The 17,084-nt window shown below is 42.9% G+C and overlaps 1 protein-coding gene across 1 annotated transcript in view; it reads right to left on the reverse strand.

Annotated features, from left to right (window-relative positions):
• The window catches only part of KDM5A (lysine demethylase 5A), a 374,123-nt gene that overhangs the window by 206,747 nt on the left and 150,292 nt on the right, over nucleotides 1-17,084 (reverse strand). Inside the window, 2 exon segments of the mRNA XM_033952792.1 lie at nucleotides 5,041-5,222; nucleotides 11,868-12,026. Of these exon segments, the coding sequence (XP_033808683.1) occupies nucleotides 5,041-5,222; nucleotides 11,868-12,026 (341 nt within the window).

Consider the following 17,084-nt stretch of genomic DNA (forward strand, 5'->3'; position numbering starts at 1 on the left):
TTTTTACTTAAGAAATTTGTCTGGCTAATTTGAACACCTTTCCTTATTTTAAGGACTCCTCAAGACCACATATCATTTCCGCCATACTATCTGTTAGTTATTGACTAGTATATTTTATTCCTTTACAGCACTTTTTTCACTTCTTAAGATGTCACGGTCTTCTTATCTTATTTTATGATGCTTTTTATTTTTAACTTCTTTTTTAAATTACCAGAGCCTGGGACCAACATGATTTCAATAATGACCAGACAACAAAAGGTATAAAAAATAATTTGATTTTCTGTTTTGTGATTGCAATATGTCAGATTTGAAATATGTATTCTGCCAGATCTGGTGTTAGACCGTGAATGTGAGTTAGGATTTAGCAGAAAGAGGCAAAGTCTTTTTTGTTTACACCACAGCGCCAGTGTGGGTAGGAAAGGGCAAAGGGGGTGAAGAGGCTATAAAAGGGGGTGAAGAGGCTATAAAATAAACCTACCAGGATATTTAAAAAAAAAAAAACCAAACACACCCAATTTGGTAGAAAAATCAAATCGAAAATTCGATTCAATAGGCTGAATAGTATCAAATTTTTTTTACTGATTCAGGCAGCACTAGTGGACAGAGATGGACTTAAAAAGTCTGCGGCTGGTGGAGTCCTCATTCAAATCTGGACCCTCAGAGAAACCGTGCTGACTAGTCCGGGCAATGGTATCAGCAGCATCCAAAATAGAAACAGTGTCAGAAGATAGGATAGGCATAATAGCCGTTGAACAACTGATGCTCCACTCCCTTAGTTTGAGAGCTAGAAAACATATCCAGTTAAATTCCAAAGCCAAGTACCTGTACAAATCCATGACAAGGGGGTAACAGGGGAAGATCCCCAGCAACACAAACAAGTCTTGAACTGGTCTGCTCTGCAAAACATGAAACAAGTAATGAAAAGACATAAAGGCATTCCAGCAAAACACTGAGAAACAATGTAGAACTAACCTGCTGTGTGCAACGAGCACCCACATAAGTCAACCTTCAGGTAAGCATACTCACATAAGTGGAAACTGCCCACAGGATCTGTTAATTGGCTGGAAAGTATTCAAGCCTGTAAGGAAAATAATCAAGGCAGAAAGCAGCAGGCTTTTCCACAAACCACCGAGTGCATACAGAGAGAGTGGATCATATGGAATCCTACAGGGACTAACAGAAAGAAAATTATCAAAGGTAAAAAACTAATTTTCCATTCTGTTACGTCCCTTCCGGATTCCATATGCTAGGTGACGTACCAAAGCAACAGTAGCATCTAGGGAGGGATAGAAGAGCCTGCCCACAAAACCTAAGTCCCAAAAGTGACATTAGACCGAGCCGCCACGTCACTTGAAAAACTGGGTATAAGTATTAAGAGGGGATCAATTAGCCACCCTGCAAATTTCACTGAGATGAATCGCGCACGACCCTGCCCATGATGCAGTAACACTTCTAGTCGAGTGGACTTAAAGAAGAAAAAAAAAGGTCTAACTTGGGCCCCTCTCAAATAATGGCCAGGACCCATGGATCCGATGAAAGTCAAGACCAATCCTGATAAAACTGAGAAGTTGGCCTCTGATATAAGGAAGTCCCGCCTGACCCCTGGCGGCATCAGGGCTTTTTAGATGCAGCCGCTGCACGGAAATCTGAGGCTTGAGGATGCCTGGAATTGGAATTGTTGTAACGGGGGCACAGCCCTGGGAATATCTCTGGGAGGAAGAACCTGCAGGAGGACCAAAAGCACTACAATCCCCTCTCAACGTCTGGCGAAACTTGCTCACAGGGAGAGACTTAGGGTGGCACTCAGCAACACCAGTGATGAGTTTATCTAGATGTTTACCAAAATGAAGTTGGCACTTGAAAGGAAGTTTGCTCATAGAGGCAGCGGTTCCCAGCCCAAAGATGAATCCAAAGAGTCTAGCGCACAGACACTTCATAAGCAGAGACTTTACTAAGAATTAAAGGGCATCCGCCACATAATCCACACCATCCATCACCAGCGGAGGACAGGCATGCACCTCCACAGAGGACACACTGCGCAGTAAGGCATGACAGGCTCACGCTGTAAAGGAAGCAGCCACCACAGCTTTGATACCTAAAGATGCCACTACAAAAAGCTTTTTTTTTTTTCTCAATATAATATCCACCCTGTGATCCTGAGAGTCCTTAAGCATCACTCCCCCATTACTAAGGAGGGCTGTGCGCCAGATAACCTGCACCACAGCAGAATCTACCTGAGGTTATTCAAAAACCTGCTGAAAATCAGAAGCCAGGGGATAAAGCTTAGATGTAGCATTAGAAGGTTGAAGAGAGCTACCTGGGGTATCACATTGTTCTGTAACCAGACCAAGGAGCTGGAGTTGGGATAGAAAAAGGCACATGAGAACGGCCCCTGACTGAAGCCTGAGAAGTGGAAGGTAGAGAATCCAAATAGAGCTCTTTCAAAACAGCAGCAATAAAAAGCTGCACAGAACCTCTGCCTTAATGGATCCTCGCCACATAGTCAAGGGCAGGAAAGGCAGCCTACACTTTGAAACCTGGGTGGGTTTCCCTCCAGGTTCATACAGCCTATACTTGAAACCCATGACAAGGTCAGCGGGCCAGCAAACTCCCAGGGCAATGGACCCTGAGTATAGGAAGGGTGGCACACAGCAGGCTGGCTCCATAGATCACCAGAGTTTCTCTGTAAAGCAGCAGTCTGGCACCACAGGACTGCATACTTTCCTCTGATAGGGGACCACTGGAAAGGGGTCTCAAGGCACTGAAGCCACTGAGAAAGCGAACTTTAAGCAAAAAAACAAGAAAAAGAAGCAAAGCAACCGCAAAAGAGTTCTGAATGGATTGCTTGCAGAAATTGTAACTGGATATGTTTTCTAGCTCTCAGGCTAAGGGAGTGGAGCATGTGCTAAGAAAAGTGTTGAATTTCTGCAACTCCCAGATTGCAGGTTGGGATTGAATACTTAGAACATATGGAATCCAGAAGGAATTCTGAGTGTCAGAGCAGTTACTGCCCTGCCGACACTAAAACCTGTGCTATGCGTTTGTAAAAGGGGTTAGTTTGGTGTGCTCATGACTGCTGTGGTGAGAGTTATCACCATGATGAGATCAAAAGAGCTGTCTGAGACCTTCAGAAAGAAGACTGTAGCAGTTTATAAGTCTGGTAAGAGATTTAAAAATCTTGAAAGGATTTGCCATTTCATGGTCCGGAAAATAGTGCACAAGTGGAGGACTTTCCAAACAACTGCCAATATGCCCAGGTCTGGCCGTCCAAGCAAATTGACCCCCTGAGCAGACCGCAAGATGCTAAAAGAAGTCTCCAAAAACCCTAAAATGTCGTCACGGGACCTACAGCAGACTCTTGCTACTGTTGATATGAAAGTGCATGCCTCTACAATCAGAAAGACTGCTCCAAAGAGCCAAGAGACCAAGCTGAGGAGCTAGAATGCCAGCTAATTTGGGTACCTAGACAATAGTATTGTATAACTGAGGCAGTTGTGTAAAATTTGTATTATTAAAACCTATACCAATTGTTCAGTGAAAAAAAATTAAAAAAAGACAGACTGCACAAATTTAACTTGTATGGGAGGTGTGCAAGGAGGAAACCTTTGCTCTCTAAGAGAATCATCAAGGTCAGTCTGAAGTTTTCCAGAGAACACCTAGACAAACACCAGGACTTCTGGAATAGTGTTCTATGGACAGATGAGTCTAAAATTGAATTATTTGGACACCAGAAAAGAGGACAAGCTTGGCATACACCAAATAAAGCATTCCAGGAAAAGAACCTCATACCAACTGTGAAGCAATGAGGTGGAAGTGTCATGGTTTGGAGATGCTTTGCTGCAGCAGGCCCTGGCCAGCTCACCATTATAGAATCCACCATGAATTCTACAGTGTAACTGAGGGTGCTTGAGGAACATGCGAGATCATCTGTAAGAAAACTAAAACTGAAGCGGAACTGGACCCTGCAACATGACAATGACTCAAAACATATCAATAAATCTACCAAGGACTGGTTGAAAACTAAGAAAATAGAGAGTCCTGGAATGGCTGAGTCAAAGCCCTGATCTTAATCCCATTGAGATGCTGTGGGTTGATTTGAAACGGGCTGTACATGCAAGAAACCCCTCAAACATCTCACAGCTGAAAAAATTCTGCACTGAGGAGTGGGCCAAACTTTCCTCAGAATGATGTCAGAGACTGGTAGATGGCTACAAGAAATGTCTCACTGCAGTTATTTTAGTCAAAGGGGGTAACACCAACTATTACAGTGCAGGGTGTCCTAATTTATTCCTCAGTTAGAATATACATTTCTGAGGATATCTTTTGTTTCGTGAGTAAATCAAGGAAAATTTTTGTTTACCTGCAATTACATCATTTTCTTTTCCAGAGATAAATTTTTAAAAAAGATTTGACATCGATATGTTAACATTTCATAAGAAAGAACTGAATATTTCATGGAGTGTCCTAATTTTTTCACATGACTGTAATATAAAGTCAACATAGGTTACAGGTACACATACACAGAAGAAAGCCACATTTAACAGCTCAGAGTAGACTTAGAAAGGGTCAACTTGCATTGGGATTGGTTTTGTTATAAATAGAAAAGGATAGTGATCAGAATTTTTTTTCTTCTCGTTGGCATCACATTTTTTCCAAATGGGCTTTACTTTGACTCAGATGCATCACTGGGCTCTAGTAGGGAGCTGTAGAGAGATGCCTCTGAGGCAGAATTAAGCCAGAGGATGAGGGTCTGGAAACGCAGCAATGCTCGACTGTCTGGCTCATTGATGAGGCTGGGTCGATATATAAGAGTGCTAGGAGAAAGGCTTAGATTCCTGAAGAAACAGAGACACATGCCTGGATCTGGTGATTCTGTAAGGGCCCCTTCCCCGCATCCTACCTTTCCAACGTACCACTCATTCTTCCCAAAACAAGGTCTAGAATTCTGCCCATCCACCTACAATCTTAACCTCTTGCAAGGCAAAAACCAAACATATCCCATATCGAGTTAGAGTAGATGGTCAATGACATATTTCTTACCAATGAAGATAGTTTATGGAGTAGCTCCAATGATCCTCAATGTGCCAACAGAAGGAGGAAAAGCACATCCCAACGTACAGCCATGGAACCTTCATACCAGAGATATCCACATTAATGTGTGTAAGCACAGACTGTTCCAGCACAGGCATGTTATTTAAGTTCCAGCCAGAATTTGCATAGTCCTGCCAAAAAGAGAAAGAAAGAACATACTGCAATTGCTCTTGTTAAGGAAAGTTTACCATGTGATATAAGAAATCTCTCTAATTATGTGTCTTTTAGGAAAGCTATAAAAGCATGGTTGTTTCAGAAATATTTGTATATTTCACTGTTTTGTGTTCATATTTAGTTTTTAATTGTATTTATGTTTTGTTGTAACCCGATTTGAACTTATTGTTTACGCAAGATATAAATATTAATATTAAAGTAAAGACAACACTACAACAAGACAGAAAACCCCAGCATTTTGTTGGTGGATGTGCGAAACAGAGCAGTTCACTAAGATAAGGCTCAGAAAATTTTGTCAACACTACTTTTTGACTGGATGGAGCATCCACAAAAACTAACACTCACCATGCAGTTCATTAAAGTATCACTTCCTATCATTTGCCCTTTAAACAAGCAAGCAAGAAAGCAAACCCCAGGGAGTGATTTAAAGGACAAATGTTATTTTAAAGCCACATTTTTTATTTATGGGTGTATTCCCACATTTCCTATGAGAAAATCCAGTCATCTGCTTATTTTTCCCTTGATTCCTAACAGACCAGTCCAGGATGGATAGGTTATCATCTTTGACTAGCAGATGAAGGCAGAGAACAAAGGCTTATGCACCGTGTCCAACTTAGGGTACCTTGTAGCTACATGCTCCTCAGTATTTTTTTTTTTCTAACAAAGCACATGGGAGACTGTACAAAAGAATTTCCCTGAAAATTGGGGAGGAAAGATGGTTACAGTGGGCTCACCTGCCCCTCCAGAATTTCCCAAAGAAAGTCAAAGACAGCCTTCTGTGACACTGGCTAGCACCAAAGACAACCAAATATCTCAAAACACAGAAAAAATAAAAACTAGGTGGGTCTCTAGTAAAACTCAAGGAAACAAAGTTTCACTTTTGATTCCACACTATGAGCAGCACATATCGCAGGCAGCGACAGTGGATCGAAATACAGGATTAAGAACTGAAGACTGCGTTCATACTAACATTATCTCGCCATACATTCAGACTCCTGAGGCAGGACTGTTTTGGCCAAAACACGATCATGTTGAGTCCTTTAATTCAATAAATGAGATTAAATACCATTCAGTCACCTTCGTTGTTTTCCTTCTGCAAAATACACAGGAGTCCCACTTCCTGCGAAACTGCAGAAGGGTATCACTTTATGATCTTGGAATGTCTCCACTTCTGCAGTAGCGAGCAGCTCCCTCTTCAGTTGGTACCAAAGCAATCAAACACCACTGAAACATAAGGAGAAGGAGAAGCAAGGGGAGCCTCCATCATTTTGCCAGCCCTGTGAGCAGGTGCATTGTCTTGCAAAAAAAAACTTTCCGCAACTTCCCTCTCCTTTTTACTTTCAATGTCTCCTTTAATTGGAAAAGCAAATTACAGTAGTATTCTGCATTAACTGTTTAGACCCTTGGAAGATGGTCATTGCAATACCTTTCTGATTCCGAACCACTGTGGCTATGACCTTTCCTGCTGACGTTGGGTCTTGAATTTCTTTGGCCTTGGAGAACCTCAGTGCCATCATTGCATGGACTGTTTTGTCTCAGGATCATAGTGGAGTAACCATGTTTCATCAACAATGACTAGTCATTCCAAAAAGTTGACACCAGCTCGCTGAAGATGCTGCAAAATCAATTTGAAAGTGTCCGGTCGATGTTGTTTCTAATTAGCATTCAAACATTTGGCCACCCACTTGGTAGACAGCTTCTACATACCCAGCTGCTCGTGGATTATACACCTAACACATTCCCTGGATATATGTAGTGTCTCAGCAATTGTTTTAGTTGATATTTGCCAATCTGCAAATATCAGGTCATAGGCATGGTTAACAATTTCAAGAGTTGACCGTTTGAGGCCTCCCATCCTTGCCATATCTTCGGTCTTGAAATCTCCATGCTGAAAGTTTGCACACCACTTATTCACTGTAGAGTGTGATGGGTATTTGTCACTCAACGTTTGCATCATACATTCATGGATTTCCTTTGGAGTTTTATTCAGCAGGAATAGGAACTTCATGACGGCTAAGATTTCCACACTTGAAAGTTACACACTTTTCATTGACATGGTTCAATCAATGATCTGAAACAATGTCAAAACATAGCATTACGATTCTGCAAATTGGCACTTTGCAAAATAAAATAACACTCTTCAAATATAGTGACAAAATAATGCTCAGAATTTAAGAAGTTAGTTGGGCTGAGAACTTTTCAGCAACCCCTCTTAATACACTCCGACCTAAAGGTTATACCCTCTCTAGCAAAGACATCCAACCTATAATGCTTTGTGAAAGAGCGCAGTATTGACCATGTCTCCTCCCTAATGATCTCTTTAAGACAAAATGAATGTGCCTCTACCCAGGTGATTGCCAACCTCCTAGTTGTATGGGCTCACAAATTCTCAAAGGCTACATGACTCTTCAGGAAACTGCCAAGGAAACTGCCTCCTTAAGTCTGAAATTACAGTGAAGTTTATAGCAGTCTCTTTCTCTCTTCTTTAATCTCCAGAAAAGTATAAACAGTCAGACTTCCAAAACTCAGTCACCTCAATACTGAATCAGATCTTGTTGCACAATCAAAATAATGAGTACTGAAGTCTTCCTGTCTATGAAAAAAGGAAAGCAAGACCATTTGATTCATGATAGGCTGAAACATCTTTGGGATGAAGAAATCAACCATCTAAATGAAAACCTCTGCTCATTGAAACACAAAAATGACTTATGGCATGACAAGGCTTGGATATCAGATTCTCCTGGCCGAGAAAACAGCATCAGGAATGCTACTTTCAGACTAAGGTTCCTCAGAGACACTTTTTGAATGAGCTCAAAGGAAGGGCTCCTTAGTACCCAAAGAACCAGGTTAAGGTTCCAAACTTTTGTAACTGGACATACCAGGTGTGGGTGCTGAAGCTGCATTATACTCTTCAAAAAAACATCCAGATATATAAGCAATGACGATGCCCTCCAAACTTTCCCAGATGTCGATGCTGTCACCTGGTTCCTCAAAGAGCTGACACCACAGTTCTCCCAGAGAGAAGACAAAATCTACCACAAAGGCACAAAACAGGGTGAGAGCCTACTCTACATTATCAGGCTTCAAAAAAAAAACCCCCAGACTCACACATACATCAAAAAGGCAGACTTCTGCCTTGCCTGCAGAAAGGTGGTACTGACTTCACCTGACCATCCCTTGCCGATGTCTGAAGTGTAAGACAGAAGAAAGATGAATCATCAATCAAAATAAGTCCCTGAGATGGAAGGCACCTCTCTTGCCCCTATAGAAATTTGAACCTGACCAAATCCATATACCACAAATGCCTGGGCCAATCTGGTGCCACCGAGAAGAGAACTTTTTTTTGGGGGGGAGGGGTGGAAAACTAAGAACCTCCGCTGCTGATCACTACTGCAAAGTGGAACATCTACTCCAGCCAATCTTAACTCTTTGAAATGGCTGTAAAATCAAGTGGACTTGGTATTCCACCTTGTCACCATCAGATTTAGAGCTCGCATGCCCTACAGACAGAGACAGACACAGACACATACAGACACAGAGAGAGAGACACACACAGAGAGAGACAGAGACAGACACAGAGAGACAGACACACAGAGAGAAACAGACACAGCGAGACAGACACACAGCGAGACAGATACACAGACAGAGGCAGACACAGACAGAGGCAGACACAGACAGAGGCAGACACAGACAGAGGCAGACACAGAGACAGCGAGACACAGAAATAGAGAGACAGAGAGACACAGTGTCATTCTCTAACTCGTATAAGAACATAAGCACTACCAGCCAAAAGAAGTTCAGGAGGAGGCTGCACGGCCCCATTCTCCAGAGTGTGCAGCCGAGAAACAAGTGCAAGTGACAAAGGACGCTGTTGAAGAAGCCATAATACCTAAAGCAGATGCCACAGAAGCCTCTGGAAGACAACATCCACCCAGCGTTCCTGCATATCCGCAAGCACCACACCACTTGCCCTTCCAGAGAGACATACTGCTCCGAGAAGAAAAAGGTCATAGCAGGGTGCTAGGGAAAGGTGGAAGACTGGGAGCACACTCTACAAAGTCAGGAGGAGAAACTGAAGAGAGCCGGTTGAGAGACCAAATTCAACTCCTGTAGAGACACAGATATAAGATCTAGCAAAGCCGCTCCCAAGGACTCCGAGGAGCCAGAACACAGTCCTTGAATTCCCTTGCCCTGAAACACTGTGCTGGAGCATAAAGGGCCAGCAAGCTGGTCATCATCCGAAAGATCACCCAAAACAGGATCAGGCAGCACTGAAATAGTGGATAGAGGGGTAAACATGTCCCTAGACGATAGATCACAGGTAGAGTGGGACTGTGCAGGGAAGAACACCTGCTGCGAGATGCATTCCACAAATATGCTATAAAGTCTACAAAGGTCTCCGGATCCTGGACCGCAGTCACCCTAAGATGACAGAAGAATGCAGTTCTGAGGCTGCAGAGGTTCCACAACCTTACTGAGCCCCGAAAACAAAATAAACTGCTCCGCCGGTCTAACTGAGCGCTTAGTTACCTGCAGAATCAGAGGAGAGGCTAAGCCTTGCACTTCTGCCACTCCTGGCTGTGGCATGTGATACGTGGCACAAAACGCTCCAAAATTCCTCAATTTACATAATCCTGGCAAGAATCCACATTAAGAGAGCCCAATGACTCCATCCCAACAAATCTGAAGGCAAAAATTGCAGTTTTGGAGAAGCAGGAAACTTTTGAAGAAAAAAAAAATTCACTAAAAATCTAAGATGGTTACTGCTAAGAAATTCATGCCAAAATTACAATATTTTTCACATATAGCAAACATTAAAACTGGCGATTTTAGTATTTCTCAGGTGCAGGAACACAGGGGAACATGTCTGACTACACTGCCACACCTGTGGACCGACGGATGCACTTAGGAATCGGTGGAGGCACAGAATGCAGCTGGCACCCTGCAAGACAACATCAAGTCTCCTAAGTAATCTAATCTAATCTAATCTAAACCTTAAGTTTATATACCGCATCATCTCCATGAGAATGGAGCTTGACACGGTTTACAAGAACTTAAAATAGTGGGTAGAGAAGAAGAAAAAGGATTACATGAACTTATGTGTAGAAGGGGGGAGAGAAAGGGGGGAAGGATAGAGCTACAATTTGCTGAAAAGCCAGGTTTTCAGTTATTTGCGGAATAACTGAAGGGAGCTCAGGTTCCGCAGCGGGGTGGTGAGGTCGTTCCAAAGTATGCCCAACATCCTGCGCTGAACATTGTCCGGCAGTAGGAGAAACAGGAATGGCCCAAATTCCTCAGAAACAGAAGCAGGCGGGCTGACAGGTACCACTGGGATTGGCTTGTCAGCTGTAAACTAGTCCTGTGGGTTCTCCACACAGGCAGAGCTGAATAAGCACTCCGAGCGCAAGAAATCCCCAAAAAAGGATGAAAAACACTGAATAAAATAATAAAAAGGAGGAGAAAAGAACAAACACACTCCTGTAAACACTTGCAGAAGGAAAAAACTGTAGGTGGAGTTAGAGAGCACATTGAAGAAGTAGAGCAGAGTCACAAAGAGAGAAAATCCAGATTAGATTCATTCTGCTTATGGCACACGGCCATTGGGATACTACCCCTTATCCAGAATGTCTCCCCTGTTGCACTGGAAATAGGGATTATGGAGTAGTGGATTACAATAATGTGAATTTTCTCATTGTTTCACACTAGATCTGTGCTACAAAACCTGAGAAAATTCACATTATTGTAATCCACTATTCCATAATCCCTATTTCTCACCTATAAAATTATTCTACACTCTCTCTCCAGAGCCGAATTAAGCACAGGCTAAGGTGAGGCACTGGTTCAAAGCACCAGCAATAAAGGGTGCCGATGTCACCTGGTCTAATGGTTACACCCTCTCTTCCCCTCCTCCTTTGGTCTAGCATTTCTCCCCTTCTCCTTCCTACATCTCTGGCCCAAATCTCTCTACCCCCCTTGCATCCTCCTCCTCACAGAATCAGCATCACTCCTCTCACCCCTCCAAGGAGTTTTGTAAATTGTGCACAATTTGCCAACAGCAGCAGCTTGAAGAAAGGCTGCCTTTAGCAAAGAGTTGCCATGTCTCATTTAAAGCTAGTTACATCAGAAGAGATTGGACTCAAAAAAGGGAAGACCCAGGGCCTGGCTGAAGGCAGTCTGTATTCAGGTTGCTACTGCCAGCAACTCACACACAATTTACAAGATCATAGTGGGGATGCTGGACTGAAGGAGAGAGAGATGCCAGACCTAATGAAGGAGACCGGGGGCACCAATCTAAGGAGGAAGGAGTGGGCTAGTGGTTAGAGGTGCAGCTTCAGCACCCTGAGGTTGTGGGTTCAAGCCCCACGTTGCTCCTTGTGACCCTGGGCACATCACTCAATCCTCCACTGTCCTAGGTATGTTAGATAGATTGTGAACCCACCGAGACAGATAGGGACAAATGACTGAGTACCTGAATGTAAACCGCTTAGACAATTAATAGGCAGTATATAAATAACTAAATAAGCTGGCAGTGTGCCACAATCCTTTCAGCTAACTCTGTCTCTTGCCACACTTAAAAAGAGCAAGATCAGATTGAACCACACCTCCTCATCTGGCATCAGCTTCCTTCGGCCATCCATAACAGGAAAGCCACTCCCAAAATCCTTTGATGAGATATCAGCTCCATACTCCACAATGACATCTTCTTCAATGCTGCTCACAAGCCGCCAGAACTCCTTCTCCACCAACTCTGTAGGTACCATCTGAAATACCAATATTCAGAAGAAAAGGAGGAAAAGATTATGTACTTACCCTGGTAAGCTCTTTTCCAGTAGATAGGGGAGACATTCTAGACAGCTGGGTTATTTCCCCAAACTTGCATGCTGCAGAAGGAAGCCACTTCAGATTTTTCACTTTGCCTCTGGAATTATTCATTGTGCTTTTAGCTCCCTCAACAGTTAGTACCCAAGTACCGAGAGACACCTAATATAAGTGAAGTAGAAGCAGAAGCATCTGTAGCAATAGGCAAAACACTACTTTGTTCTGCTCAAAAGTAATGAAACAGTACCATTAACCGCCAACACAAGCTTCAGAAGAGCCCAGAAACTACTCTCCATTAAATTGAACATATATACAAATTCTTCCCAGCCCTCAAGGGATGACATGAATCCACGAATCAGCTTGGAGAAGTATATATAGTGAAAACTCTAAGCAGGTGCAGAAAGGACAGGAAGAGGAGTCTAGAATGCCTCACCTATCTACTGGAAAAGAGCTTACCTAGGTAAGTACATAATCTCTTTTTCCAGTGCAATATGTGAGACATTCTAGACAGCTGGGATGTACAAAAGCAGTTCCCCAAAGAGCTAGGGTGAGCTTCCTGCGTCGGCCCCAAGACCGAGGATCTGAAAGCCGAGTCCTGTCTTGCAACTACATCTACTCTGTAGAACTTGGCAAATGTGTGAAGAGAAGACCATGTTGCCACCCTGCAAATCTCTTCAGGAGAGACAGATTTAGACTCGGCCCATGAAAAACACACCTGGATGGAAACAGGGGACTGTTTCCCAGAAATAGGTAGGCTGATGAAATGGCCCTACAGATCCATCTGGAAATTGTGGCCTTGGAAGTGGGTGTCCCCGCTTAACTGCATGAGTCAGCACAAACACATGGTCAGAGAGGCAAAACTCATTAGTGACCTCTAAAGAACGTAGAAGAATTCTGCACACTTCCAGTTTCATCAACAGGCCTGGAACCGGTTGGCTGAAAAGCAAGCAAACACTTCCTGGTTAACATGGAAAGCTGAAACAACCTTTAGCAAGAAGGAAGGAAGCATCCGAAGAGAAACCCCTACCTCCAAAATATGGAGAAAGGGGTCTCAGCAAGACAAAGTCTACAGTTCCGATACATGATGCACCGAAGTAATGGCAACCTGAAAAACAGCCTTGATCATCCAGTCCAAGAGCGAAGCATCTTGAAGGGGCTCAAAGGGAGACTTCGTAAAGCTAGACAGCACTAGGTTAAAGTCCCAGAAAGGGAAAGGATGCGGAACCGGTGCTCTGACTTGAAGAGTCCCCTTCAAAAATCGAACGACATCAGGATATCAATGAGGACCGACTGTCCCGGGATCTAAAACAAGACAGCCTGGCCACTGGGACCTGAAGAGAAGCCACAGTAAGGCTTTTATCCACACCAGCCTGAAGAAAGGTGAGAATAATAAGAACGTAAGTATAGCATTACTGGGTCAGACCAATGGTCCATCAAGCCGAGTAGCCTGTTCTCACGGTGGTCACTAGTACATGGCCAAAATCCAAGGTGTAGAAATATTCCATGCTACCGATACAAGGCAAGCAGTGGCTTCCCCCATATCTTTCTCAATAACAGACTATGGACTTTTCATTCAGGAACTTGTCCAAATCTTTCTTAAAACCAGCTACGCTGTCTGCTCTTACCACATCCTCTGGCAACGCGTGCCAGAACTTAATTATTCTCTGAGAGAGAAAAAATTCCTCCAATTGGTTTTAAAAGCATTTCGCTGTAACTTCATTGAGTGACCCCTAGTCTTTGTCATTTTTGACAGAGTGAAAAATCGATCCACTTGTACCCGTTCTACTCCACTCAGGATTTTGTAGACTTCAATCATACCTCCCCTCAGCCATCTCTTTTCCAAGCAGAAGAGCCCTAACCATTTTAGTCTTTCCTCATACGAGAGGAGTTCCATCCCCTTTACCATCTTGGTCGCTCTTCTTTGAACTTCTTCTAGTGCCACTATATTTTTCTTGAGATAAGGAGACCAGAACTGAACGCAATACTCCAGATGAGGTCGCACCATGGAGCGATACAGCGGCATTATAACATTCCTAGTCTTGTTAACCATGCTTTTTTAAATAATTCCTAGCGCCCTATTTGATTTTTTGGCCGCCGCATACTGGGCAGATTTCATCGTATTGTCTACGATGACACCCGACACCCAGATTCTTTTCTTGGGCGCTAATTCCCAAAGTGGACTCTAGCATCCGGTAACTGTGATTCAGGTTATGATTCCCAATGTGCATCACTTTGCAATTGTCCACATTAAATTTCATCTACCACTTGGACACCCAGTCTTCCAATTTCCTAAGGTCCGCCTGCAATTTTTCACAATCCGCATGCATTTTAACAAATTTGAACAGTTTAGTATCATCTGAAAATTTAATCACCACATTTATTGTTCCAATTTCCAGATCATTTAAAAACAAGTTAAATAGCACCGGTCCCAGTACAGACACCTGCGGCACTCCACTGTTTACTCTCCTCCATTGAAAAACATGACCCAATTCCTAATCCACAATTGAACTTTGCCACCTATCCCATGACACTTTAATGTTCTCAGGAGCCTCTCATGAGGAACTTTATCAAAGGCTTTCTGAAAATCTAGATACACTATATCAACCAGCTCACCTTTATCCACATGTTTATTCACTTCATGTTCAACTTCAAAGAAGTCAAGCAAGTTTGTGAGGCAAGATCTCCCTCAGCTGAACCCATGCTGACTCAGTCTCATTAAATCATGCTTGTCTACGTGTTCCACAATTTTATTTTATATAATGTTTCTACTATTTTGTCCAGCACTGAAGTGAGGCTTACTGGTCTGTAATTCCCCAGATTTCCCCTGGAGCCCATTTATAAAATTGGCGTAACATTGGCCACCCTCCAATCTTCAGATACTACAGATGATTTTAGTGACAGATTACAGATCAATATAAGCAGGTCAGCAATTTCATTTTTGAGTTCTTTTAAAAACCTGGGATGTATACCATCCGGTCCTGGCGATTTATCACTTTTTAAATTGTCGATTTGGCTCAGTACATCTTCCAGAGTCACCGAGATTTCTTTCAGTTCCTCCACATCATCACCCTTGAAAACCATTTCTGGTTCAGGTAGATCTCTTACATCTTCTTCCGTAAAAACCGAAGCAAATAATTCATTCAGTCTTTCCACTATAACATTATCCTTTCTGAGTGCCCCTTTCACTCCTTGATCATCCAATGGTCCCCCAGATTCCCTCACAGGTTTTCCGTTTCTGATGTACCTAAAAAAATTGCTATGAGTTTTTGCCTCTTTTGCAAGTTTCTCTTCATGTTCTTTCTTAGATGTCTTTATCAATGCTTTGCATCTAACTCGACAGTTCTCATTTTTCTTCTTATTTTCTTCATTCGGATCCTTTTTCCATTCTTTAAAGGATTTTTTTTTGGCTCCAATAGCCTTTCATGTCACCTTTTAACCACGCCGGCTCTCGTTTCCTCTTCTTTCCACCTTTGTTGATATGTGGAATACATCTGGTCTGAGCTTCCATGATGGTATCTTTAAATAACATCCACGCCTGGTTTACAGTCCTAACCTTTGCAAACTGATCCTTTTAACTTCTTTTTAACCATTTTCCTAATTTTATCATAGTCGCCCTTTTGAAAATTAAATGCAGCGTGTTAGATTTCAAGAGAAAATGGGATATTCATGTGGGATCTCTAGGAGAGTAAGAATCAGGGAGTGGGTCATTGGTATGGGCAGACTCGATGGGCTATAGCCCTTTTCTGCCATCAATTTCTATGTTTCTATGTTTCTATAGTAGATTTCTTTTGCGACGTTACTCCCGGTATCAGCTCAAATTTGATCACGTTATGATCATTGTTTTCCAGCGGACCCTGTACTATGTCTTGCATTCCACTAAGGACCAAATCTAAAATAGCACCTCCTCCTGTCGGTTCCCGGACCAATTGCTCCAAGAAGCAGTCATTTATGACATCTAGGAATTTTACCTCCCTAGCACTCCCTGATGTAACATTTAACCATCACGACTGGAGCTGAATAAGGATCAACCCAGTCCTGGACGTACCAATACTGGAAGGCCTTCCATGCCTTAGCGTAAGCCGACACCATGGACGACTTCTAGAGTATCAACAACAAGGGAAGAATATTCATCATGCTCTAAGGCTGTGCAATCAAGAGCCATAACATAAGAGTAAAGTGGCCCAGATCCTCCATGGCAACTGGGCCCAGCCTGAGAAGGTCCAGATAAGCGCTCAGCCAAAGGCTGCGATCCATACAAAAACGCATCAGGATCCATGCTATAAACCTGCTTGCAGCTCTCTCACAATGCTGGGAATTGTCCTTTAAAGTAGATCTTCAGGCTGCCAGTCAGACTCCTCTGTCTGATTATACCTCCACCCCTGCAGACCAATGGATGCGCTGAGGGATGGACAGAGGCACAAAGACTCAGCCTCCTAAGGGTGCCTAAATAGCTTGCGCTTGACCCCCACTTAACAGTTGGTGAGCCACTTCAGGGATGGCCCTGAATTCCAGATAAAACAATGCAGGCTGGCCAACAAGTACCCAAAAGGGATCTGCCTATCAGCTACAGACCGAAGTCTTTGACTTCTCAAACAGGCAGCTTCAAATTCACATTAAGCAAAATTATCTGGAAAGGGGATGAAATTACATCAAATTTAAAATAATAAAATGGGGAGAGCAGAACACACAACTGCAGTCATGCGTGCAGAAAGAAAAAACTGTAGAGAGAGCTAACAGCACAGTGAAGTACTCCAGAGGCAGAGAAGAAAAAATGTAAAAATTTAAATTGAATCAGGTTGGGCAGACTGGATGGCCATTCGGCTCTTTATCTGCCGTCATCTACTATGTTACTATGAGTAGATTCCTTCTGCAGTACACGAGTATGGGGAAATAGAATGTCTCACCTATTGCACTGGAAAAATCAGTTAATTCAACAAGACAGTGCGTAGTTATCACCAACAGCTCATAACATGTGAATAGTTTCCTGCACACTAGATTTA

Source organism: Geotrypetes seraphini, chromosome 7, assembly GCF_902459505.1.
Source record: "Geotrypetes seraphini chromosome 7, aGeoSer1.1, whole genome shotgun sequence".
Lineage (NCBI taxonomy): Eukaryota > Metazoa > Chordata > Amphibia > Gymnophiona > Dermophiidae > Geotrypetes > Geotrypetes seraphini.